We start from the raw sequence: 26,630 nt of genomic DNA, 5'->3' as shown, positions 1-26,630 counted from the left end.
CTGTGCTCTGCAGGCCCAGGCACACCCTGATCTCAAGGCCGCAGCAGGGAGGGGCACCCTGCGGTACTGTGCCAACGACCTCTGCCCCCCTGTGCTGGCACGGCAGCTCCACCAGTCCCCTGTGCCCCAGCCCTGGGTGTGGAGACCTGCTGGACGCTGCATGAGCGCTGGGGCTGCACCCTGACCTGGGACACTGGAGCACCGAGCCCACTTGCAGACCAGCAGAGCTGCACCTGTCCTGTATCCAGAACCCCAGTGTCCAGACTGACGTCCACTCAGGGCTGGACAGTCCTGCTCCCACCCACAGGTCCCCCTCTGTCCACCTGCGGCCGCAGTTTCTCTCCCCTCCCCCTGATCTGCGGTGCAGGGGGGCCGCTGTGCGTCCCCCAGCTGGGGGCAGCACTTCAGCTGGGGACACTTTGGGATAAACTTTACTATACAAATGCAATGAACCATTATTACCGAAACTGGAAGTTATGAGGAAGTGTATTTAGGACCGGACCCGGGAGGCAGCCTGTCACCTTGATCGAGAAGTGGGGTTTGAAGGGCTGAGGTCACCTGGCCGGACAGGCCCTGCTGCCATGGAGTCACAGACACAGGGGAGGACCGAATGGATTAACACAAAAACACACAGCAAAGAAACCAGTGTTCCCTGTGAGCCGCCCTTCCACAGACTCTCTCTCTGCCCTGGACCGAGCGCGCTCCTGTCTCCTCCTCCCGGCCTCCCTCTCCCATCCCTCCCCAGCTGTGTCCCCGTCTTTCTCCTTTTCCCATTCTCTTCGTTAAAAAAAGAAAGTCACAGGATTGTTTGTGGACTCAGCAGACACGCAGCGAAAGAAACAGCTGAGCTCTCCACTTCCTCGCCCGGGGCTCAGGAATGTTTTCCCCGAGTTGCTCGGACGGGAGGAGGGTGGGGTTACTCTCGTGAGGGGGCGAGCCGAGCGGAGCAGCAGGGCGTCGGGAACCCGGGAGCCACCCCAGCCCGCGACACAATCGGCTGCTCCGATACCTGATCCCCACGTCCCCGCGCCGCCTAAATAATTAAGGAGCCGATCGCGAGAAAGTGCCACGTCGAACAGGCTGAGAGGATGGAGTGTGTGCACCAGCCCCACTCCCAGAGGATCTGCATCCTGTCTAATCCCCAGTAAAAGACAGATTCCGGGAGGTGGCACTTTCTCTCCTCTAAGGGGCCTTCAGGCTAGACTCTAAAAGCACAGGATAAACCTGGATTGCATTGTATTGTGAAACCCTGCAACCTGCCGGCTGCACAACCTACTGTACCATTTCATCAAGCAGCCTATTAATGATTCATTAAGCAGAGTCCCAGAGGCTTGCGACACTCCAACATCTCTACTGGCATTAGCGATACCAACAGCAGAGCCTGTGGAGCACTCTCTGCCCATCTCTCCTCCACACACGCGTGTGCTGCTACCCTGCCCATCTGACTTCTCCTCCGCACTCATACGAGTGTGCCGCTACACTGTCCATCTGACTCCTCCGCACGCACACACGTGTCCTGCTACACTGGCCATCTGACTCCTCTGCACGCACACGCGTGTCCTGCTACACTGTCCATCTGACTCCTCCTCCGCGCGCACACGCATGTGCTGCTACACTGCCCATCCGATTCCTCTGCCTGCGCACATGCGTGTGCTGATACACTATCTGACTCCTCCGCACGCGCACACACGTGCGCTGATACGACTGCCCGTCTGACTCCTCCACACACGGATGCGAACCGGCATCTGATTATAGGAACAGCTCTACTTGGCACTTAATTAGCATGTGCAGGCTAAACTGAAACCAACACGCGATTTTTTTAAAAACATAAAAATGAAAATGTTAGATGCATTAATAATTCATATTTATTAAAGTGGTAAATATTTCATTAGATGGTTCAAAAATGAGGACAGGATTAGCGTGTGCTGAAGGAAGACAGGCTTCATTAATCTGCTCCTAAAGAGACATTTTTATCAGAGGGCAAGGCAGACAGTGGTGAGAGCTGAGGCACTGGGAGAGGGTGAGGGAGGCAGTGTGGGACAGTGGTTAGAGCTGAGGCTCTGGGGGAGAGGCAGAGGGAGGCAGTGTGGGACAGTGGTTAGAGCTGAGGCTCTGGGGGAGAGGCAGTGCTGGCTGCCGTCAGACACACGCGCCGATCCGCAGGGAGAAATGGCTGTGGAGTGGCGCGGAGTTTGAGCCCTGAGCACCTCGCCTGTCCCCCTCTGTGCTCAAGCAGGCTGGACGGGTGCCGCCAGCGCTGGTGCAGCTGCACTCTGGGACTGTCTGATCCTACGGCACAGGGACCGGGCGAACAGGACAGGGTGCAGAGCTGGCAGAGCCCAGGTACGGGGGTACAGCGGGCAGGCAGAGGGACACTGGCGTGGCACTGGTGTGAACGGAGTGAGCAGTAAGGATGATACAGGGATATAGGTAAGGGGTCGAGGATATAGGGCCTAGGGCTGTAGGAACCCAAAGTATAAAGGTTGGGGTACAGGTAGGGTCGCCCCTTTTCCAATTATTTGACCCTACATGTGTACAACACAGCCCATCAGAACCGTGTTTCTTTGTCAAACCTGAACCGTTTGTGCTGGATTGCCGATTTAAAACCCGTTGGCTGTCCAGGGCATCCGCCCCTGCGCCCGGCTGACCGGTCCACCGGGGACGAACGCAGGCTCCCCCAAACGCCACGCAGCCCGGCTCTGCCCCACCGAGCCACCGGCCAGAGCTCACTGACCCCGGCAGCCTCCTCCGGCCGTTTCCTGAAAGCAGCCCTGGGCCCGCGTGCTCCAGTCCCCCACCACCCTTTGCGTAAAGACGTGCCTCCCCCGTCCTCAGTTTCGAACGCACTGCCCTTGCAGCCGTCACCCTCGAGCCCTTCTACGCTCAAGACGAAAGAGGTTCAGTTCCTTCCATCTGGCGGTGTAGGACTGACCACACGACCGCTGGCGTTCATTCAAAACCCGGGGAGATATCCGGTCACTCTCCTTCCGGCTGATCCCCGAGCAGCCATAACCCTCGTGCGACACGGCGACCACAACTGCGCACCACGTTCTTAAACAAGGCCCGACCAGCGCATAGCACATTGACCTGTCCCTCCAAACTGCACAAGGGCAGCAGCTGGTAAACCCCGGAATGGCTCAGACCGCTAAGCCTCGGGAGTCGGACGCCTCTGCCGACAAAGAGGAGACAGAGGGTGAAAACGGAGCTCTCCGGCGTCTCTCTACCGAGCGGCGTCCTGGTCCGGCTCTTACCCGTGCCTCCCATTTCTGGACAGACGCTGATGTCTCACCAGAGGCCTCCCAGAAGACATCTGAGGCGCGTTGTGCGATACTCCGCTCGGCTAGGGCTCTAAGGACAGAGGCGCGCTACACAGCTCCCACTCCCAGGCCCAGTAAATCATCAGCACGCTGTCCATATATCTCAGGCTGAGTCCTGTAGCTTACCCTCCCTTCTGGAGACTGTCAGCACAGCTAAAACTGGACAATTTATGGCTGGCGCTGGGGAAGAGGCCGCTAGCGCTGTTTTTTTTTTTGGTTTGGACATCCCAGTGCCTTAAGGTGAACAAGACTTCTCTGTAGTACAAGAGTGACCCCCCATCACCACCAGCTTTGTCAAAAATATAATACAAATATATACAAAAACATATATACCTTCCAGAACCTTCCCGGGGTCTATAACACGCCTTAACGGGGCTCGCCTATCAGCTAGTAAAAACTAGAAAATGAGAGATGACGACGAGGGCGAGACCAGGGAAAAACGCGTTTTCTCTAGGAAAAAAAGGAAAGTCGCTTCCCCGTTCAGCACAGACAGCGACCGTGTGTAGCTCAGCTCGTCGTCAAATACGTGGAATATTGTGTTTTCACCACACACACACACAAACACACAAAAACAAAATCAACGCGTCAGACACAGCGTTAAAAAAAAACACAACTGGATCACATCTCCCTTTTAATAGACGCGCTACAGCGGGCCGGCACCGGGGTGTAAAAAATGATTATTTCATAATTAAATACTGCGGTGCATTGCCGACTACAGGTGGTTCCTCCGTGTTTCTGTGGTAAACATGAGTGAAAACCGCCATCAGGACGGCCGGTCACCCCAATACACCTCGCAGGGGGCCAGCGACGTTTACTGGAGCCAAACCCGTGAAACAATTTCAGCCCATCTGCATTTCTGCAGTACAACACCCACCCCTTCCTACACGACTTCGCCGAAGCCAGTCGTGCCAATTAGCAGGACCGTCGTTCCAGTGTTTAATTAAGAGGCGAGACGCCCCCTTACTGTACTCACTAGCCGCTCATGAATAACGTTCATGTCAAAACCGCGTCAACGCAAACAAACATCTAATGGCAGCGGGGACATGACAGCTTTTCCCCGTCCAGACACCGAGGGGAAAAGCCGGCTTCGCGACCCGCGGCTGGGGGACCGGTCGGCGGGACGGAGCCGGGGCGCTCGCCGGCTTCCTCGCACCGCGGCCCGGGTCGCCGCCGCCCTGGCTCTGCCGCGCTCGCCCGTCGAGGCCCCGGAGTCCCCCGACAGGAGTTTGTCGTCGGGGTTTTGTTGGCGGTGGTGTGAGGCGAAGTGAATGTGAGAATAACGCCGTGTGAGGCCAGTGGGGCGAGGGAAAAAAAAATGCCGATATTCATTTAACTCCGCTTACCGGCCCCCTCCGCTTCAGGGAGACGTTCTTCCAGAGCAGAAGGTGCAGCTGGTGCAGGAACCCCATGGCTTCCGCCGCCTTGCTCCCCCCGAGCCGGACGCCTCACACGGTGATTTCAGTCAGCAGGAGCGGCGTCTCTTCCCCGGCTTCCCTGCACGCATTTGCCATCAAGGCCAACGGAAAAGACGTCGTTTGGGGGGGTTGGACAGCGACAGCAGCAGCAGCAACTACAACAACAACAACGTCGACGACGATGATGATGATGATGATGGCAAAGGACGCGAATGCGGCTTGCGAACCCCAACCCGAGCAGGACCCCCCGAAATCGCTGCGCTCAGGGTGCGAGCTGTGGCCGCGGCGGGCGGAGACGCGCTGTGATGCCGCAGGAGCTCATTACGATTCGCCCTGTGCTGCGAGAGGGGAGGCGCCGGGGGCTGAGCTTTTGAGCTGGCGGAGACGGGGCAGCCTTTTACCGCTAAGACCCCCCCCCCGCGCCTTGTTGTTGTTGTTGTTGTTGTTGTTGTTGTTACCGAAGGTTAAAAAAGAAAACAGCCCTCGCAATATCACCGCTTCTGTGCGGGATGAGGAACCGCGGTGCGGTCTAGGCAGGAGCTGGGAGGCGGGGCGGTGATGGCTCCGACAGGCACTCGGACGCCAGGGGTCCCCCCTGCGCCTGAACTTCTCGGAGGGTGAAGTGGGTCCCATCCTGTATGTAAAATGCTTTAGGATTCTTTGGGATGAAAAGCATTACAGAAATAGAGGCCATTCTATGTCTGAGTTATTTTTGATGTGCCTCCAATCTGAAGGAAACTGGAATGTTTTCTTCACCTGGGCTCTTCCTCACACCTGGTAAGCCCAGGGAGGCTCCTACTCCTCCTCCTTTAAGCGCCGGTGAGCAGGGACACCAGGCCCTTCCTGGTGCCACTCCCGGTTTGTGGCATGAAGATCGTTAATTCCCAGTCCAAAGGTATCCCGTATCCCAGTGACGGCTGGCCATGGGTGGAACCGTCACTGTGGGAGAGAAAACACCCCCCCAAAATGCTTTCAGCTTGACCTTTCACGCAATAACAGTGCATACACTCGTTCAGGATTCGAAACGGTTTCGGTATCCTGCACACACAGACCAACAATCACACACACACACAGAAACACACACGCGTGAACATACACACAGACGCACACACCCAGACAAGCACAATCAGACACACAAACGTACACACACAGACGCAGACACATGCAATCACACACACAGACAGACATACACGCACACAGATACACCCAGACGCACACAAACGTGCACTCACACACGTGCACACATTCCTGTTTCTGACCTCTCCAGAACACATATGCTGTATTTCTGTGTGTTTGCAAATGAATTACTTTCTTCTCAAAAACAAACACAGCTGGTGGGATGGGATGTGGACTAGTTGTGAGAGCTTATCTGTATGGTTTTTTTTACCAAAATAGTATCTACCATGTAATCAAATCTCTAATAAACTCTCCAGACACTGAATAATACAGGAAAGGTTTCAGACCCAGATGTCAATGTGTTTATCAGTGCAAATTCCGAGAGCTTTTCCCAGCTCTAAGCCAGGGGGATTTTGAAGAGACGTCAGTGAGGGATTGGGATGTTTCTATGCTGGTCCGTGTTTGTGCACTGCGAAGGATTATGTGCGAGTGTGCCTGTGCGACTGTGTACTGGTGATTGTGAGGGCCTGGCTGAGAGAGATTTTTACTGTGGCTCCCTGGCGCTGCCAGCAGGAGGCTCTCTCTGCCTGTAAACCACCACAACAGCAGCTGCGTCCGAACTATTGTAACAGGACTGTTCTACTGCACTGGGACTGTAGCTCCTATTGTAACAGACTGTTCTACTGCACTGGGACTGTAGCTCCTAGTGTGACAGGACTGTTCTACTGCACTGGGACTGTAACTCCTATTGTAACAGACTGTTCTACTGCACTGGGACTGTAGCTCCTATTGTAACAGGACTGTTAGACTGCACTGGGACTGTAGCTCCTAGTGTAACAGGACTGTTAGACTGCACTGGGACTGTAGCTCCTATTGTAACAGGACTGTTCTACTGCACTGGGACTGGAGCTCCTAGTGTAACAGACTGTTCTACTGCATTGGGACTGGAGCTCCTATTGTAACAGACTGTTCTACTGGACTGGGACTGTAGCTCCTGTTGTAACAGACTGGTCTACTGCACTGGGACTGTAGCTCCTAGTGTGACAGGACTGTTCTACTGCACTGGGACTGTAGCTCCTGTTGTAACAGACTGGTCTACTGCACTGGGACTGTAGCTCCTAGTGTGACAGGACTGTTAGACTGCACTGGGACTGTAGCTCCTAGTGTAACAGGACTGTTAGACTGCACTGGGACTGTAGCTCCTATTGTAACAGGACTGTTCTACTGCACTGGGACTGGAGCTCCTAGTGTAACAGACTGTTCTACTGCATTGGGACTGGAGCTCCTATTGTAACAGACTGTTCTACTGGACTGGGACTGTAGCTCCTGTTGTAACAGACTGGTCTACTGCACTGGGACTGTAGCTCCTAGTGTGACAGGACTGTTCTACTGCACTGGGACTGTAGCTCCTGTTGTAACAGACTGGTCTACTGCACTGGGACTGTAGCTCCTAGTGTGACAGGACTGTTCTACTGCACTGGGACTGTAGCTCCTGTTGTAACAGACTGATCTACTGGACTGGGACTGTAGCTCCTATTGTAACAGACTGTTCTACTGGACTGGGACTGTAGCTCCTATTGTAACAGACTGGTCTCCTGCACTGGGACTGGAGCTCCTGTTGTTCCTGTTGTTTCTGGCTCTGCTCCCTCTGATTCACTGCCGCAGATTCCGGTCCTTCCCCTGCCCGTTCCGCTCCAGGTGCGTTGGGATCGGTCTGCGGGCCTTGTGCCGAGGTGACGGGTGTGCAGGAAGCACGTGTGGATCTGGCCGAGCCCCCGACAGGACCACACTCTGTTCGGGCCCGTAGCCCTTAGTGCCAAACAGAAATACCTACTGGGTCTTCACCTGTCCTTGCTAGGTTAGTCCTAAGGTACTTAGTCTGGCAATGACTGTGCTCTCTAGAGACACAGAAGCATTAACGAATTAGGGCCATTTTCACAGTTTCACACACTAGACAATGCAGAGTCAAGCGCAGAAAGAAACACTTTTCTGCAGCACAGACTTGCTCATTCTTCCTCGCCTAAAATGTGGACATTGTGTTTGCCCCCCCACAGATCTCTCTCTCTTTCCCCGTAGAATGTGACTAATTTCTCTGGGTTTATAGAGCAATTAAAGCTGTCTAACCCTATGATCAACATTCAGAAGACAGAGGGCCCTCTGATTTGTGAATCACAGCTGGGCTCAGCAGTACTTGACAAGTCACTAGAGGGCAGCAACTCAAATCAATTAACCAAAACTGGATTAATTGGGTTGCAATATCGGCAGGGCATTTACTGGAGGTGCGGAAATCACAGATTTGATTGGGGTATCTCGAGCAATGAGGATTAGCGGTTGAGCTCAAAACTCCCGGATTTGTTATCTGTAGGGTTGTGGGTTGGAGTCCCAGGCAGGGCATCGTTACTGCACCCTTGAGGGCAGAGCTGCACACAGTCTGGCCCACTAGCATGCTGTGTAAACAGGTCCCAAAGTAAGTTGCTTTGGATAACAACATGAGCAGCTTGGGTCCGTTCTCAATGCAACGCCGCTGCCTTTCATCAGACATCCGTTTCGGGGAAGTGGGCTGGCTGACCACTGACCACAACAGCTCTTCCTCCAAGGGCTTTCTGAACAACCGTCAGCCTCCTTCTCCGCCTGCACCTGTTCCAGAGCGACTCCGCCTGACTGACAGCCTCCTCCGGGGGGCGGGGGGGAGCTGATCTGCGGCGTTCCAGCGCAGAACAGGGGTTGGGGGGCGACGATTTTCGATTTTTAAGAACTTTATTTTCTTTTCACAAAAAAATACAGGACATCACAAATCAGAACGCTTTACATTAATATACATACTTAAAACAGTATATATGATCACATCTCATTACATTTTGACACGGTAACAGTTACATAGCAACAATTTTCTTTTTTTCTGGTGCAAATCACATTCTTTACTTAAACATGATAATGTTTTTCACAGTTTCTTGAGATATTGACCCATGCTCTCTATTTCCCACAGATTTTCTGCTTCCTCCCTCCCTTCTCTCCACAGATCTCTGAGGTAATAGTTCTCTCGGGTGATGGACAGGGCCAGGCTACCTGCTGCCTTGACTGGGACCTCGATGCCTTTGAACAGCCCCATGTTCCTCACTCTCCACAGGGCGTCTTTCCCACTGTTCACCACGGCCCAGATCCTGTCTGATCTGATCGGCGGAAACTCGGGGGGCCCCAGGCGGGCCACGGAAGAGCTGGTGCAGCCGGGCCTCCGACCGAGGGGCCAGACCGGCCACAAACCTCCTGTCAGCAGGGATGTGGGGAGGTGGGGCGTCCACGCCCAGAGCTCCCCGAGCAAGAGCACCCACAACAGGAAACACACGTCGCACAAAAAACCACACGTCGGTTGGTATAGCCCTTATCTTATATACCTTGACATGCCAGTCAGGGATACACGTTCGCTCTGTAGCCACGCCCTGCAACCCCAGATTTGTTTTGTTGCCACCTGTTTGTGAATTTCTCTCCCTCCTTCCTCATCTCCAGCAGGGGCTGGGGGTGGCGCAACCAGGCCTCGACTCCTCCTGTCCCTCCTGCCCACCCAGACAAGCCGGGGTCAGATGCAACAGGAGGTCGCGGGGTCACGGGGTCACGGGGTCACAGTTGGAGCACGCTGCAAGAGCCACACCCCCCGCCCCCGCCCCTCCGTCTTTGTACCAAGGAAACTTGGCTCAAACCGTCAATGATGTCAATGACGTCCACCCTAAAAACCCCAGCGCTCTGCAGCAGGTCTCCTGATGTCCCAGGACGTACCCCCACCCCCCAGCCTGCAGGCAGTATCCGGATCCGGGGTGTCTCCGAGCCGGGACCAGCCCTCGACACGAACATCACGGCTTGCGCGCTGTCGACCCTGCTTTTCATGAAAGTGGTCTTTTCGAAATGACTCATGACCTCTTGTCCCAGCTTAGGGTTTTAGACTTGAAATAAATAAGTGCATTTATTAAGGCGGGGTCCTGGTCAGAGACGGCGCCAGAATCAAGCACCCCTGTCCCAGAGAGGCTTGTATGACCCGCAAGACCGGCCTATCAACCCCACCCCACACCAAAATAAAGCCACCCCCTCTGGCCACATCTGTCTGAGACACAAGGCAACAGGCTGCCTTAAATACCAGCCATCTTGCGTTTAACCCCCTGAGACCCTGTTTTTCATCTAGCACTTCCGCAACCCCGAAGCCAGCTTCAGGAGGTACTTTACAAGGAAGTGGTTGCAGTTTCCTGCTGCTGTTACTTTTTAAATAAAAATCTCAAAATAACATCTTTTTAAAATAGAATCGATGGTGTGTCTGTGTGTGTGTGTGCACGCAGCATCGCTCTCTGTCTGTGATAATCTGCGTGCCTGGATGTGCGTATCATCTGCTCTGATCATTTATTTTCGCTTCAGAAGGAAAAGCCTTTCTCAGGCGATAGGCGTGTCTCTCAGCAATGCAGCCCGACTAACCAACAAAATCAGCTGCAAACTGCAGATGATGAACAGGATGTTGCAAATCAGATTTCTGTGGGCAAACAGAACTGGGTGGACGAGATCTCTAGAGATCTCGAGCCCTCCGGTGTCGCAATGCAGAAGTGTTCCTAGGTCATCGTTAGAAATGGAAGGCCTTCTGACAAACTGGACCAGAAGTCGTCTGTTTAGGTCTTCATCTGATGTATTGAGGGGCGTGCAGAGGACTCTTGATGAGCTCAGCCAGCACAGGTGCTTTATCTGAGTGCGGCTTGAGCCCTGTGGTCCAGTGGGGGTCCAGCGCTGGCCGGGACTCCCCCAAGTGCTGACCCAGTGCTACCGGGGCCCAGTCAGCTCATGTTGCCCTCATCCTGGCTGAGGTGCAACAGCGCCACCCTGGTGCCGTCAGTGACAGGTGCATCCCCCTGAGGGGCTGACTCAGCTATCGGGCCCCATGGAGCTCACAGCTGGGGAAAAGGAAAGGAGAGCCGGGGGGGGCTACAGAAGACGGGGACCCCGTTTCTTCACACCTGCGCGCAGATCGATCGCCCCGCGTCTGAGCATGCTGCTGTGAGGAAGAGCAGAACCGGGAAGAAAACCGGGAAGAAGAACCGGGCAGGAAACAGGCAGGCCCTCTCATGCCCCTCCCCTGCTTTCTGCCACCCCACCCCTGCAAGGTTTACCCCAAAGTCAGCGCCTATAGCAACCTGCCTAGATCTAAGCATCAGAAGGAGTCTGCAGCATCGCTGGGTCTGATGTGCCTGGTGCCGGAGTGTAGCTGGCCACTCCCTCCCACAGCCAGCCGGCAGGGAGAGAAGAGCACCCCCTGGAGGGAGTGCTGGGCGCTGCCGCCTGGTACCCATGACCCAGTATACGACAAGAGCAGCCGGCTTTCATCATCAATAAAAAATGAGAACGAGGAGCCACTCAGCTGGCCCCTTTAGCCAAAGCGATTCAGGCACATGTCTGACCTCCTGCCCCCGCAGTCTTGACTCCTTCTTTTGTTTTTCTGGAGAGAGCGCGTATCTCGGCAGCAGATTCCGTTACGAGGCGGGTGTGATTGAGGTTAACCTCGCGGATTCTGAAAGTGACACTCGACACATGCCAGCAGGGCAGGACGCGCCCATGACGAGAAATCCCCGCGCGCGCGTGTGTGTGTGTGCGTGCGTGCGTGCAGGCATGGACACAAGGGTGTGAGAGTGTCAGGGTGTGAATTTTATTTCATGCAAACGGCTATGTGCTTAGGTCACTGTGTAAGCGGTTGCTATGGCTACGGCCCCTGCCCCATAATTGTGTCAAGAGCTGTGCTTCTGATCTTGCACTTGTACTGGGGGGTATATCCCTTGCATGTCCTCTATTTCAATATAAATGATTGAAATAAGAACGTGCTCAATTCAATCTTCTCTTGGTTCCTTCACTAAACTGGCATATTTGAAGTGAGTTTGGGAAATGGCTCAGCCAAGTGGTTTACCCATCAGGACTGAAGTCTCAGTAGCAAAGAAAGCCAGGCTTGCAAAAGGCTGCAAACTCCATTAATCGATCGCTATATTGGCAAGACGGCTGCCTGGAGTGAGCAGGAGGTTTCTCCAGTCCAGAGCGCGTGACCGTGACCAGAGAGAACTGCGTCACGCCAGCCCGACCTGCACAAGCTCACCCAAGAGCACTCTCTTGTCTTTGTGAATCACCGCCCCGCACAGAGCTCCTGTTTGTGCAGGGAAATGGGTCATCGATTCTCCTGCCACGATATTTACAGTTTCATGAAAGCGCGCAGGGGAGGGAGGCAAGGGTGGTGCAGTGACTAGCGCTGCTGTGTTGCAGTGCTGGGTTTCGGTTTCCGGGGTGCTATCTGTGTGGAGTTCGCATGTCCTCCCCATGTTGGTGTGGGTGCCCCACTTCCCTCTCTCAGTCTGCAAAATACTCCGGAAGGTGAATTGGCTTCTGGGAAAATTGGCGTGAGTGTGGACTGGCATCCCATCCAGGGCATACCCTGCCTTGCACCTGTTGCTTGCTGGGATAGGCCCCGGCTGCCCCACCCCCCGTGACCCTGAAGGCGATGAACCCGTTACAGAAATAGATGGGATACAGCACATCGAGGTTCACTAGAAAGAGGATGTACCGACTTCAAGCGGGAAGTGAATCTGCAGACATCCTCAGACCTCCCCACAGCAGACCTGGGCTGCTCGACATCCGATTTTCTGACATTTTAGAGTCAGGCAGGTCGATTGAACAGTGGTGCTGAAGAAGAAGGAGAGAGGGGCTCCTCAGTGGAGCTGCAGGCACCAGGGCTGAGTGACCCTCCTGGTTTCTTCTGCTTTTCAGACGCCCCACCCAGCATCCCCGGCAAGGTCTGGGAAAGGCACAAAGCTGGACAGGCTCAGAAGGCCGAAGGGACGTCCAGGCGATGTGTCCCAGGGGCCCGTCGCCCGTCTTAGAAAAGAGTTTCACGCAGAATCGTAACATCCTTGCTCCCGGTGTTGGCAAGCACCCCGCCCGTCCGCAACAACACGAGAAAGTGATGATCTGCGGTCCGTGCCGATGCGTATAGGAACATCCGAAAGGTCACAAACTAGGGAAGGCCGTTGGGCAGTTAAGAAGTTGATTGATCCCAGGATCCCGTCCAGCTGGTTCTTGAGAGAGGCCAGGGTTATCGGCTTCAACAACAAGGCTGGGCAGCCTGCTCCACCCTCCCACCACCCTTGGCGTAAAGCAATGCCTCCTGTTCTCAGTTTTCAACGCACTTCAAGAGAAGGGCATGAGAGAGGAGTCTAGGGTTAGAGCAGGGGTCAGGGGGGCTGTAAGGGGTTGGGACGGGAGCTGGGGTGGGGGTTACAGTAAGGCCTATGACCACAGTTGCACAGCAGGATGTACAGTATGGCTCCTCCAGGAGCAGCAGATGCAAGTGAATAAGTTAAGAGCACTCTTCCGTAAGAGGTGTAAAATCCACACGAAAAAATCCCCAAATCTCCTTTCATTCCGGTTTCAGCTGGAGCAAGCATGCCCTACAGCTACCATCCGGAACATGCGCCCCGGGAACCCAGCAGAACCCAGATGTTGAAGACGCCGTGTGCGCCAGACGTGGCCTGGTTTCCAGAGCAGCCTGGGTGGGTGGAAATGGTCTCAGATGGGTCCAATGATCAGTACATTCTGACAATGGTCCTTCAGGCCTGCAGAGGGTGGAGCCTCGTTTTTGGGTTGCATTGCTCTTTTAGGTCTCGCCTTTGTTTGTCACTCATCTGGGGCTTCCCTCATGAGCAGAGCTCATTCAAGACTGCCAGGCCCGAGGCTGCTAGGGGGGCCTCCTCATCTGAAACTGCGATTTCATAAACAGAGTCCGCCGGTGAGAGACATGTAAATTGAATGGCACAGAAACGTCAAGGCTGAACGCTCCAGGGGGCTGCGAGAACACCTCTCCAAATCATCAGATCACCTCCCAGCTGAGACCCAGCGAAACCAACCAAAAAAAAAAAATGTTTTTTTTTCTCGTTTTAAAAAAAGGAGGAAAAAGGAAACAGCTGTTTGTGTGGGTGGCAGTGAATGACTCTTTATAAGTCATGTCCTGTGCAGAGAGAGGCACTCTATGCACTCATCCTGTAGGTGCTCGGGCGTCTGGTTCGGCCGTGCCCATGCCCAGCCTGCTCCGTGTGTGTAAGTGTGACTGTGCACAGACTGCCGTGTGCACGGTGCACGGTGCACGGTGCACAAGAGCTCACACTAGCGGGCCGGTTGTCTGCATCTCCCCCTCTCTCCCGGCCGCTGCAGCAGATCAGCCACTGGGCGCCCGCGCCTGCAGGAGTTTCGGACCAGGTGAGCGAGCAGAGACGGGGAATCAGTCCGGGGGGCTTCAATCTTCAATTCCCGAACTCCGCGATGGTGGGGGGTTACCTGCGTGTGCCAATGGGTCCTGGGTCTGTGTGGAGGGAGGAGGGAGGGAGAGAGAGAGAGATGTGGGAGGTGACAATGAGATTGTGACAGCCGAGGCGCAGAGAGAGAAAGTCAACACCAGCCCGGCAGGCAGCCACAGAGCGTGCAGCTCTCTCCCGGCCCCAGGTTTCCAGGAGCAAGGCTGCTCACCCTCCTCTCCTCTCACCTTCAGCCATGGCAACCAGCACCGCCTCACCACAAGACCCCCCCGCCCGCGGCCTCCTCTGACAGGTAAGGAGCAACACCGCCTAGACGCGGGGATACTCGGCGTCCGCGCTCCCGGGCAGCGGGGACGAGCCTGCAAGCCAGCGAGCCCCTCGGGACCGGGGGCGGGGGCTCCGGCAGTGCAGGCAGGTTGCGATCCGCGGAGAAGGCACAGATTGGGGACAGACGCGCAGGGCGAGTCGTCTCTCTTTCTGCTAAGGCGCTGCTGCACTGTCTCCTTGTCGCTCTGGCGAGAAGAAAGGCGCCGCAGGCCGGCAGCACCTGACAGGAGGTGAAGAGTCTCACTGGGGCAGGTTGCAGATCAGAAAACCGGGGGAGGCGGTGGGAGGCGGGGGGTGATTTTCACAACTCGTATTTCCTGAGACAAGGGTGCTGCTGATCTGGCTTTCCGTGAAGGTTATGAAGAAATCGGGACGGCTGCGCCGAACTTTTTTTTTTTTTAAAAAGTGAGTTTTGTTCCTCCCTCGCCTGTTGCAACATCGCTTGCAGATTTAAAACGACGCTCGAAACACAAACCAAAAAAAGAAAAAAACGGAGCCAACCTTGCGGGGAGGGGAGAGGCCAGAAAGCAGTCGGAAAGGGGTCCTGAGATATTAGGAAGAAGCTGCAGGGTGGCAGGACTGAGGCGCTCCCCCCCACGCAGGCAGGAGAGCTGTGCGTGGTGTCCGTGGAAATACAGCCGCCGTGACCGCTGCCCTCCCGCGCCCGTGGAACCGAAACTCACATCGGCAGAGACCTAGAAAGCATGGCCCCCCACACTGCCCCAAATAAGATACCGATGGATCCAGTGGAGCTGAAGACGCCGGGTTCTGGTCCCGACCCGGACCGCAGCAGCACGAGCCCCCGAGGCCGCTCCCGGGGGTCACAGACACGTCACTGTCCAGCAGTCTCCGTGGCCGGGCCGCAGGGTGACACAGTTTACCGGCGGGGGGTAGAATCGATTCACGGCCTGAAGATGCGGTGACAGAGCAGCAGAGACTGACGCCTGCTGATCGGATTTGTATCAAACAGAACGTCTTACGAATGCTAGGGAGCAGTTCGTGAGGCTTCTACGAAATGCACCACCAGTCCGTAAAGAGTTAGCACACGAGTGGCAAAGACGCGGGTCGAGGTTTCTCCCCCGCTGAAAAGAGAAGAAAGGAAACACAACGTTTCGGCTGTGGAGCCTTCTTCCACGGGCGTGGGGCGGCTTTTCAGCGCGGAACAACCCCCGTGCCGGTCCCTTTGCAGCCCACTCGCACTCCCAGGGGCGGAGACGGCTGCCCCCCGGGCTGCGTGGCGGCTCTTTCGGCGGTTTAGTTGTTTTTTTTTTTCTCTCTTGCAAAAGGATGCGTTTAAAAGTCCGCCTCGGCACGCGACCCCGCTGTTTCCCAATCGCCGGGCAACAGGCGGCGCGCGGCTTGCGCAAGCCGGGCCTGGGCGGTGAGCGGCCGCGCGCCTCCTGTTGCCTCATCGCCTCCGGTGACGCGCGCAGGGCGGGGGGCCCGGCTGACGTGTGGCCACCGCCGCGCGGCCCGGAAAACCCGTCCGGAATTCTGCGGTGGGAGATAAATCTCTCGCGCGCGGCTCCGCCTCGGGCTCTTGAGAGAGAAGGTTCCTCTTCTGAGATGAGGGCCCGTGCTCGTGTCTCGGGCTGGTGTCGATCACGCCGTTAAACAGGGGGGCGCACACCGCTGGGGCTCGGGGTACCGGGGACCCAGAGGCCCGGTGGTGAAGCACGGAACCAGGCTTCGTGAAAGAGAGTGAGCCGTTCCAGTAACTTCTCCCCCGGGGAAAGGCGGCTCTCCTGGAACTTGGCAGCCGGCCCTTAAGTGAAAATCATTAGAGGCGAAAGATCAATTAAGTGATTCATTATTTAAGTAATTCAATCACTAAAGACACAGGTGTCATAAAACGCTGTGAAGGAATTAGCCTTATGTGATCCTGAGACGATGACGTTGCTAAATAACAACAGGGCCCTACATGTGTCTGATGTCTGGGGTCTCAGTGTTGGTCCATCTGTGTACCAGGCAGTGCTGTAGAATACTGAAATATTCAGTCTAAATCTGAACCCAATTATTAGCCCCAGCTCAACCAGACCTAACTCTGTCCCCAGATCTGCTCCTGAGCCCAGCTCCTCCCCAGAGCTCAGCTCTGCCCCTACCCCATCCAACCCTGACCCCAACCCAGCCCATGACCTCAGCCTGACCCTTGACCCCAGCTCGGTCCTTGACCCCAGCGCGACCCCTGACCTCGGCCCGGCCCTTGACCCCCAGCTCAGAACCTGACCCAAGGAGAGTTCATGGCTATGCACATGCAGTACAGACATAAAAGTCTGTGCAAGGCTCTTCGCCAAGCAGCTGAACGTCTCCAGCTCGGTAAGATGACTCTTGTTCCACACGACAGAGGAAACTCTGTGATTGCTGGGACACTGGGGGATGTCAGTGCTGTTAGAAAGCAGGAAGCAATTGTGCATTCCGACTGATTAAATGTCAGGCACTGAGAAGACGACAGTGGTCAGCCAATAAAATAAGTGTTGCATTTCAGAGAGTCTAAGCGTGACTGCAGCATCTGTGCAGTTCCTTGTGAACACCCTGCCCTTGTCTCCAGACTGTGACTCCAGTCCAGGACTGAACTGTCTGGGACTCCCATACATAACCCTGGCTGTCAGTGTGCAGTTCAGTGGTAACTGCCTATCAATTAAAGGCTGACAAAATGTCATGTGTGTCCCCTCGAGCAGTGATCCCAAGCAATACAGCAGTGAGGACGTCTCCCCCGAGCCACCTGACCCAGGCTCTTCTGTCCCAGGCCACACTGACCGCAGAGCCACACATCTCCAGGACAGCCGGGCTGCAGGACAGTCTCACACGGTGCAAACTCCGTCAACGAGCAGTTCAGATCCTCAGTGTAGCGTGTGCAGTCCGGTGCACAGGCCGCTACGGTAGAACCAGAGAAACGTTTATCATAGCGTGATCACTTAAGCAAACTTTCTGTCGTTTGAACCCCTTTATTCACTGTGCACATGCACTCGATGTGTGCCGCGTGCAGGTGACTTTATGTCCTACGAAGGCTGTGCTTCCCAAAGCGCTGCGCCTGACAGAGCAGTGACGATCCCGACCACACAGAGGGAAACGGCACACGGCACAAATCAGTCTCGGAGCGCTAGGCTTCGCACTGCCGGCCTGCTGTCGCATCGTGAAAGGTTTGAGGAACAGATCCTGCTCCTTTGATCTGTGGAGACTGGTTCTCAGCACCACAGCACCCCACAGTCCAGACACTGCATTCCTGCCGTAGCCATCAGTGTGTGCCCTGGGAGGGGCTGGCGTCCTGCCTGGCACCCTGTGAGGGACTGGCGTCCTGCCCATGGTGCCCGGAGTCCGATCTGACTCACTGCAACCCCTTAAGGATTTTCGGCGATTCCAAGTGTTTCCTTCCCTCTTAGGCGTGAGAGGTCAATACTGCCGCCTAGTGGCCATCTGAAGTGTGCCGCCTGCCGCTCCTGCCTGCCTCTCTCCCCGAGCAGAACCTGCTGCTCCAGCTGCGTGCGTGACGTGGCATGACGGGGCAGAACCCCCCGAAAGACGGACGGTGTTGGGGGTGTCCTCCCAAGTGGAGACCATGTGTCGATTGATCCAGCTCTTCGTTTTAAATCCGAAGCTGCCACAGATATTTGTCTGTGCTCTGTTTTTCCCCCCACATTTGGAGCTTCACTGGAGTTTAAAGAGGGTAAATACAATAGGGAGTGAGAGTGGGTGACAGGATATGGTTGTGAGAGTGTGTGTGTGAGTGTGTGAGTGTCTGTGAGGATGTGGGAGCATGTGCAGATGTGAGTGTGTACAGTTTGTGTGCGAGGCTGTATATATGTGTGAGTATATGAGCTTGTGTGTCTTGTGTGTATATGTGTGTGAGTGTGTATATGTGCTTGCATGTATATATGTGAGTATACCTATGCGAGAGTGTGTGTGTAAGTTTGTATAGTGTTTATATGTGTGTGTATAAATGTACTGATGGAAAAAAGAAACGCAACACCTCCTCCTCCACTCTCTGACCCTCCCGTCTGCAAGGAACAGGCAGAAGAGTGTGAAAAGGCTGACTCATCTGTGAAGAGGACCTGATGCCACTGCTGACGAGTCCATCGCAGCCCAAGCCAGTCGGGTGTGAGGTCTAGGTGGGGGCAGAGGGCCTCTGACAGGTCGCCTTGCTCTAAGGCCAGCAGCATGGAGCCTCGCTGTCCTGTCACTGACGCGGGCATTGTGTCTGCCAGCAGGTTCAGAAGCAGCACGGGGGGGGCAGATCTGAAAAGATCTCTCAGGTGGACCAGTCTGATGTGTCGGTCCTGCTCTGGTGTGGTCACTCGAGGGCGACCGGATCGTGGCCGGTCTGCTGGAACCTTCTCTGCAGTGGGGACACAGTGGAGCGGCTCACTCCATAGTGTCTGGCAACGCCGGCACAGGACAGGCCTGCCTGCAGCATGCCAATGGCCCCTGTCCCTTGCTTCTGGTGACAATCGAGGCACTATGGAAAGCACAGAAAACTAAGTGGGGCCTTTTTCTCGCAGTGACCTAAGCTTTGAATTAAGGCCTTTTTAAAGGTGACCTGATCAGGCAGTGTTCCACCTGGACCTCGTTGGGTAAAAGTGCACCTAACGAGCTTTTGTGCGATTGGCAAGTCGCAGTGCCTCACTGCACCAGCTGTGTTGCTGGTCAGGGGGCTTAAAACAAGTTTTTTGTGAAAGTACATCAGCTATAGTACTCTCATCCCAGCAAATGTTGCGTTTCTTTTTTGCCATCAGCGGTATGAGTGTGAGTGTGCGAGTCTCCCCCGCGCAGAGGCCGCCGTCTGCTCCTTATCTCCGGAAGCCCCCACTGACGAGCGGCGCAGGGCCGGAGGGGAGGGGCCCGCACAGCAGCACGACAAAAACAATGCAAACGCGTAACAAACAAGCTGACCACAATGACGGGCCGCGTTCGCGGGAGAGGGACACACACACACACACGCCACAGGCCAGGCCGGAAGGACACATTTAGACGCGCGACGCGACAGCTATCTGTTGAATCCTTCCTTCCACTTGTCAGACCCGCCCCCTCGCGCTCCGGCTTTTCAGGGAAGGAGAGATCGGAATGGGACTGGGGGGAGCCAGCCGAAACCCCCCCCCAACCAGATCGTCACTGGGCGGCACTGCGCACGGGAAACTCCCAAGTGTGAGGAGGCCCCACAGCCTCTGGCAGACACCCTGCAGTTCAGGGGTGCAGAAGGCCCAGGGTGACTCTCTGAAAGGCCAGCATGACTGGGCCCCGTGCCCCCCACGCACCCTGGCCCAGTGCCTCCTGTCACTGGGGTCGCTGGCCCGCTCATGAGATGTGGGGATTAGGATGAGTGTTGAGGATTAGGATGAGGGTTGAGGATTAGGATGAGTGTTTTGGATTAGGATGAGGGTTGAGGATTAGGATGAGGGTTGAGGATTAGGATGAGTGTTTTGGATTAGGATGAGGGTTGAGGATTAGGATGAGGGTTGAGGATTAGGATGAGTGTTTTGGATTAGGATGAGGGCTGTGGATTAGGATGAGTGTTGAGGATTAGGATGAGGGTTGAGGATTAGGATGAGGGCTGTGGATTAGGATGAGGGTTGAGGATTAGGATGAGTGTTTTGGATTAGGATGAGGGTTGAGGATTAGGATGAGTGTTTTGGATTAGGATGAGTGTTTTGGATTAGGATGAGGGTTGAGGATGAAGATAAGTATTAAGTCTGAAAATTAGGATTAGGGTTGAGGTGTCGGAGGACGTTGAGGGCTCGCAGGCAGAAAAACCTCAGCGGACTCCTAAATGCCAGACAAACAGCAGTGGGCCCGCCAACAGCACCTGTTTAATGCTGTACGGAAACCCAGCACTGAAGGGACTGTGTTTTCTGTCAGCGGACGGCCCTGTCTTGCTACGCGATGCTTTCCCAATCCTGTGCAACACTTTGCTCTGTTCCAACACACCAGGCAGTGGCTTCCCTTCACAAAGACCTTTATCTCCGACAGCTCGTCTTGTTAAAGACAGATGTGACTTCCTCCGCTGCCTTGGGGTACATGGCTGAGGCAGGTGGCTCCCCCTGAGAGACGAAGGCTGGACTGGACGGTTTTAAGCCACGAAATGCAGACAGAACGGCGGCGTGGTGCGCCCGTTTCTACTTTCCTTTCCCTCCCCTGGCGTTTACCTGACAGGCGCGGTCTGATCGCCGGCGCGCAGGAAGCGTGAAATATGTCACTGGGAACAGGTCCCCTGTTGAAAGAAAGGGGGTTCAGTTCGGTGTAGTCTGAGGCCCTCATCCGTTTCAGCAGTTTTGTCAGAAACCAATCGTCCACTCGGCAGGTCACTGACGTCGTGGTGGGGAGGTAGTGGCTGCCCCTGCGCCTGGCGGTATTAAAGTGCAAAGCCTGCGGCCCTGAGCCAGGGCAGAGCTCGTCGCTCCTGGAAAGAAGCCTGGGGAAAGCCTGTTCCACGCTCCCACAACCATCGGTGTAAAGCCGCGCCGCTTGTAGCGTCCTTCCGCGTCCGGCTCGCGCCTCGCGGGGCAGCCCGGTGGGGTTGGCTTTGCTGCTGCTTTTGGCGGTTTGGAATACTTTGTGTCGGGGCTCCTCCGCGGTCTCCCCTGTTCAAGGCTAAAAGTGTCCAGTTCGTCCAACCTGTCCGCATAGAAAATCCTCCAAAAGCTCTGGCTGCTGCCCTCTAGGCTGATTCCAGGGTGTCTTTTTTATAACATGGTGCCAGATTTCTAAATGAGGCCTTACTGGTATAGTATATATGGGATACAGCTCGAACCCAGCACCCCTCGACTTACATTCTGAGCTTTTAATAATCATATTGTTTCCTTACACTTGTATCGTGCTCTTCGGGAAGCTCCACTCAAAGCACTTTTCAGGTAGTGAGGTATCCCACTGCCGCCACCAGTGTGCAGCCCCACCTGGATGACACTGCTGTCCCCAGATCGTTGTCTTCCTGTTGTCTCGCTCTCCTGCGTGGCCTGGGGGGTTTTTTCCTTCGTTTTTGAAGTTGAGGGGCGCCGAGCGAAAAGCCAGGGAAGAGACCCGATGTTCCTGTAAGACGCTCCTGGCCAAGGTGGCCCGAAACGGGACACCTGAAAGTCTGGGAGGAATCCGGCGCCTCCGGTCTCCCCGCAGGGAGACGCGGACCAGTGCCCCTGTCGTCTGTCTTTGCTCCAGTCCTCCGTTCTCGTGACCTCCCCTTCCAACCTCGTTTCCCGCTTTTGTTTCTGCAGTTCCCCCCACCCGGGGCTCTCCACTCTCCCCGAAGGAAGACTCTCTCCGTCTCTCCTCCATCCTTCTCCTCCTCCTCACCTCCCCCCTCGGACCGATGCCGGCCCCGAGGCCCAGCAGGGACCAGTCCTGGATCCCCAGGAGGAAAGCCCAGAAGCTGCTGCTGCTCTGCCCCCTGGCCATGGGCCTGCTCCTCTGCTCCAGCTTCGTGCTGCAGATCCTGACGGCGGCGGTCTGGGCCCGGAGCCGGGGGCCCGGGACCCCCGCCCGCAACCTGACCGTGCTGCTGTGGCACTGGCCCTTCGGCAAGCCCTACAGCCTGGAGGGGGACGTGTGCGGCGCGGCCTACGGCGTCCCCGGCTGCACCCTCACGGATAACCGGTCCCTCTACCAGGCGGCGGACGTCGTGGTCTTCCACCACCAGGAGCTCCGGCTGGGCACGGCCCGGCTGCCCACGGACCGGCCCCGGCCGGCGGGCCAGAAGTGGGTGTGGCTGTCCCTCGAGTCCCCCGCCGTCAACCAGAACCTGAGCCGCCTGAACGGGCTCTTCAACTGGACCATGAGCTACCGGCGCGACGCCGACATCTTCATGCCCTACGGCAGGGTGCTGCCCCTGGAGGAGGGGGAGGAGGGGGAGGAGGAGGGGGGCACCCCCTTCCCCGTCCCCAGCAAGCACCCCCGCGTCCTGGCCACGTGGGTGGTGAGCAACTACAGGGAGAGGCACGAGCGGACCCGCGTGTACAAGCAGCTGAGCCGGCTGATGGCGGTGGACGTGTATGGGCGCTACGGGCGCCGGCCGCTGAGCCCCGAGGGGCTGCTGCCCACCATCTCGCGGTACCGTTTCTACCTGGCTTTCGAGAACTCCGTCTACCGCGACTACATCACCGAGAAGCTGTGGCGCAACTCCTTCCAGGCGGGCTCGGTGCCGGTGGTCCTGGGCCCCCCCCGGGCCGACTACGAGGCCCAGGCGCCCCCGGGCTCCTTCATCCACGTCGACGACTTCAACTCCACGGGGGAGCTGGCCGCCTTCCTGCGCGGGCTGGCGGCCGACGAGGGCCGCTACCGGGGCTTCTTCGCCTGGCGGCGGCGCGGCAGGGTGCACCTGTACACAGACTGGCGGGAGAGGCTGTGCGCCATCTGCGCCCGCCACCCCCAGCTGCCCCCGGGCAAGGTCTACCACGACCTGGACGCCTGGGCTCGCTGGTAAGGAACAGCCCCCGCCCCCTCCCGCCCGAGCCCAGCAGGGGAAAGGCGTTCCTTCGGGGTTCGGGGCGCTGGCGGACTCGGGACGAGGGGAGCTATGTCGAGGGTGGGGGGGGCGCGGGTGTGCACGTCCATTCCCCCCGCCCCCCCCCCACCTTCCGGCTGGATTTCATTGGCAGATCGATCAGAAGGGGGATGGATGGGGAACGCAAGAGGTCCCAGTTCCGGGGGTGAGGGTGGAACTGTGTTTCCCAGTGGAGACTGCTGGGGGGAGGTGAGAGACGGTGCTTTCTGAGATGGAGATGACGCCTCCTGAAAGGTGCTGTATCGACAGTTATATCACAATCGAAAGATCGGCTATATAGCTACGACATACAGCCGATGTGGGAGCATCCCTGTCAGCGCAGGGCGGGAGGACGGCGGTGGAGTGAATCGTCCACGTCAGGCCCTTGCAGAGCAACACAGCTCAAGGTGGCCCCCGGAAGACGCCTGTTCTCTAACTCTTAAACTGACGTCGCTGTTGTTCTAGAAAGTGCAATTTGAGGGTTGGGGGAGAGGGGTGTGTGTGTGTGTGTGTGTGGGGTTACAGACGTACTGTGTTTCCCCGTCCGTCTCGCGCCCTGCCAGTACTGTCGCCGGACTCCAGGGACCGGAAACGGGCGCTGAGGTTCTGGAGGACGGGTCTGTGGTCCGCTGTCACTCACGAGAGAGTGACGGCGCAGCCGAGAGGAGAGGCTCTCCAGCCGGCCCGGCTTGCTCGGTGGCGAGTAGCTGAGTGATCGATTTGATCCCAGTTCGGCTCTGACTGATCACTTAGCTTAGTGATCGATTTGATCCCAGTTCGGCTCTGACTCCCCCCCCCCACACACACGTGGTTCCACGTGCTTCTCTCCAAGCCCCCCCCACACACCGTAGCTCTATCCGCCCCCGAGACCGAAGAGACAAAGTTCCTCTGGCCGGGTACTCCTCTTCCTCGCCGCTAAAAAGAGCGAGGCGATCAGAAACAATCCGAGGCACGCGATTTCTGAAGGCGAGAGTGGAGACGAACTCTGAGGCTGAAAGGGAGAAATAGGAAAATCCGTCTTTTGGCTCTGGGGCCTTCTCAGGTGCGTAGAAAGGCAAAACAATTCTTTTTTTCTCTCTCTCTCCCATTTTTCTTTTGCAGCTGAAATCAACAGGTCCGAGGGGTTCAGAAATAGCTCCCGATTTCATGACGCGTGGCGGGCTGGGTTTTTTTTTTGTGTGCGAGAGAGGTCGGGGTGCTCTGAGCAGGAGGCCCTGAGCTGGTGCCGACCCGTGCACACGCCAAGATTATGGTAAAAATAAAGTCTTTAATTAGATCCTGAGAACCACAGAGAGCGACACACCCTCCCACATAGGGGCTTAACCTGATCTGCCAGGCTGATTCTCAGCAACAACAAAAAAAAAAAGGTTAAGATTAAAATGATAGATGAACGTGACCGAACATTTGTTTTTTCAAGTTGTTGATCCTGCAGTTGTTAAGGTGTCCTTAAATAAACCGATTGAGAAGAGCGTGCTGGTGTCGGACAGTTCAGTAGGACGCCCTGCAGAAAGCACCGTTCTAGGGTAAAGAATCGATCATAAAATGGGAATGTTGGGGACTCAATGTTGAATGTGAATGTTGGGGAGTCACCGGGATCAGGGCCGTCCGGCCCCGCACGATCTCTGTCTCCTCACACCCGGCAGAGCGGGGAGAATGGGCTCAGACAGGCCGCACTGGGATTAAAATGTGCGAACACACCCGGTTGCCCATCGGCGATATAAAAGCAGGTGTTTTTTTAAAAAAAAATGGAGAGAAAATGATCTATATCGAAGTGCCTTTTAAACTGTGACGGCTCGATTCTTTCAAATGAGTGAGAAAACAAAACGGTTAGAGCTGTCGTCGGGCTGTTTTCTTTTCAGAGATGCGATCGCGTTTTCAGCTTGATTGCTGCTCAGCTACATTTCCAGTCTACCAAATGGAAAACAGCCCGTACGCCATTGATACACCACGGTGATTCACACTTACTGTACTAACACCAGGACGAGGGTTTCTTGCTGTAAGACATTCTCATTAACGACTAGATCTGTTTCTAATTTGTTTTCCAGAGTATTAAATAAACATATTCGCATTATTTTGCGTGTTATTGTTTCTATCAAAGTGAAACATTCAATGGTAAAATTTCCACAGTCATGAATTATTGTTTTGCATGGTGAAATGATCAAAAATTAAATAAATCGGTTTCTTACCATGTCTTGTGTAATAGACTAAGCTGTACGTACTCAAATGTTTAATGTGGTCCAGGTAAAAGCACGCATATAAATATATATAAGTAAGAGGTTTATTCCCTGCTGAAAAAAAAAGAAGAAAGAAAACTCAGCGTTTCGGCCATGGAGCCTTCTTCAGGTGTGAATAGATATAATATATAATATATCTTATATATAAATATATACACATACATTTATATTAAATTAATTTGACATGTGTAAATGCATGTTTTTTAAATAATTTATTCTTACAAATTATCATAAAATAATTATGATATATTATAAATAACATTTCAGAATTATAATCCCGTTATTAAAGTTAATTCATAGAAGCAGAAATATATATATATATATTTTAAATTAGAAACCTTTAACAAATATTCTTTTGAACGCGGGAATGCCCGAGTTTATCGTTTCGTTTTACAAGGTGAAATACCTCCAGCGAGACACGGCAACTTTGCAATATCGAAAAAACAGAAGAAAAAAAAACACCACTCGCGCGATGCGTTTATTTTGTTTTCCGTCGACATATTTTTTTAAAATAAAAATTTAACTTCGATATAACACAAGGCATATTTTAATCCACCTGTAAAAAAAAAATACACTCTTGCCATGAACACACAAAAAAACTATGATAGAAATATTAATTCAATATTTTTTTAGTGCATTTTATTTGAATTATTTAAAGGCAATAAGGGCGAGAAAACAGCGCCGTCAAAGCGCGTTTTTGCACGAGTCTCCTCTCCGGCTCGGTCTCGAGAGCGCTTTTGGAATGACTCGCTCGCGAATTTCGGTTTGAGCGCGAGCGTTTTCTGTTCAGGCCCGAAATCCCGCAACATCAAAGCGGAGGATCTGGCGCGTGCTGCCTCGGGGCCCCCCCCCGGGCGCGGGGCTGGTTTTCACGGGCCGAACTCGCGACGGCAGCGACGGTCCGCGTGCCCGTCCGGCCCCGCAAGAATCGCGGGTTCTGTCCGGTCTGCAGCGCCTTTCAGAATCCAGCTCCCACAAATGGCTCTTTTCTTTCGAATTTAATTTCTTCCGAAGAAAACAGCAGATGTCAATTCGTGGAAGTGACGAACGGGGACCGTCTGAGTCTGAAAAAACTTCAAAGTTTTGAACAGCTTCAAAGCTGAACCCTTCGGGGACAGCTCAAGTGTGCCCAAGCGGTCTAGAAATTTAGATGTCATATTTAGAGATAAATGTGGGGGATTTCAAATTTCGTGTATTTTTTTGTGTGTCTTAATTCGCGGAACATAAAACCACACGTTTTCTCCTCTTGCACTCCGGCGTGGTCGGATTTCTAGGCGAGCGACGTCAGTAAAATCATCTTCAGAGGAATTTGTTTCAATGAGCAGAACTGCCACCTAATTCGAACGGGCTGATAAGAGTGTGTAGAAATACAGACGGCTTCGTTAAAAATGAAGGTAGAAATTATTCATATCCGCACAGAATAACTCCTTTGTAACTAACCA

The 26,630-nt window shown here is 54.8% G+C and overlaps 2 protein-coding genes and 1 long non-coding RNA gene across 4 annotated transcripts in view; 1 reads left to right on the top strand and 2 right to left on the bottom strand.

Moving 5' to 3' along the window:
• Positions 1-6,143, bottom strand: part of abca2 (ATP-binding cassette, sub-family A (ABC1), member 2) — a 40,509-nt gene extending 34,366 nt beyond the window's left edge. Inside the window, exon 1 of the mRNA XM_069183599.1 lies at positions 4,661-6,143. Coding sequence (XP_069039700.1) covers positions 4,661-4,726 — 66 coding nt within the window. The 5' untranslated portion in view covers positions 4,727-6,143. The remainder of the gene's footprint in view (positions 1-4,660) is intronic.
• A 1,189-nt stretch (positions 6,144-7,332) lies between these two features.
• Positions 7,333-14,081, bottom strand: LOC138224979 (uncharacterized). The gene is made up of 3 exons (XR_011183505.1): positions 14,014-14,081; positions 8,425-8,612; positions 7,333-7,657 (listed from the first exon to the last, which is right to left on the bottom strand). It is a non-coding gene; the product is annotated as an uncharacterized lncRNA (long non-coding RNA).
• LOC102682282 (alpha-(1,3)-fucosyltransferase 7) lies at positions 13,835-25,025 on the top strand. 2 transcript variants are annotated; one of them, XM_069183349.1, is made up of 3 exons: positions 14,024-14,107; positions 14,397-14,455; positions 21,690-25,025. In XM_069183349.1, the coding sequence occupies exon 3, from the start codon at positions 21,785-21,787 to the stop codon at positions 22,892-22,894; it is 1,110 nt and encodes a 369-aa protein (XP_069039450.1). In that variant the 5' UTR covers positions 14,024-14,107; positions 14,397-14,455; positions 21,690-21,784; the 3' UTR covers positions 22,895-25,025. The 2 variants fall into 2 exon arrangements, with proteins under 2 accessions (XP_069039449.1, XP_069039450.1); XM_069183348.1 differs by lacking the exon at positions 14,397-14,455 and having other exon boundaries at positions 13,835-14,107.
• The last annotated feature ends 1,605 nt before the right edge of the window (positions 25,026-26,630 follow it).

This window comes from Lepisosteus oculatus, chromosome 24, assembly GCF_040954835.1.
Source record: "Lepisosteus oculatus isolate fLepOcu1 chromosome 24, fLepOcu1.hap2, whole genome shotgun sequence".
Lineage (NCBI taxonomy): Eukaryota > Metazoa > Chordata > Actinopteri > Semionotiformes > Lepisosteidae > Lepisosteus > Lepisosteus oculatus.
The sequence above is the reverse complement of the archived record's forward strand: the minus strand, read 5'-3'. Positions and strand labels throughout refer to the sequence as shown.

Excerpts from the sequence above, each read along its gene's own strand:
- LOC102682282 (XM_069183348.1), top strand. The coding sequence starts at position 13,855 with ATGTCCTGTGCAGAGAGAGGCACTCTATGCACTCATCCTGTAGGTGCT. Across the intron at positions 14,108-21,689 it reads CTGCAGGAGTTTCGGACCAG|TTCCCCCCACCCGGGGCTCT; the intron begins GTGAGCGAGCAG and ends TTGTTTCTGCAG.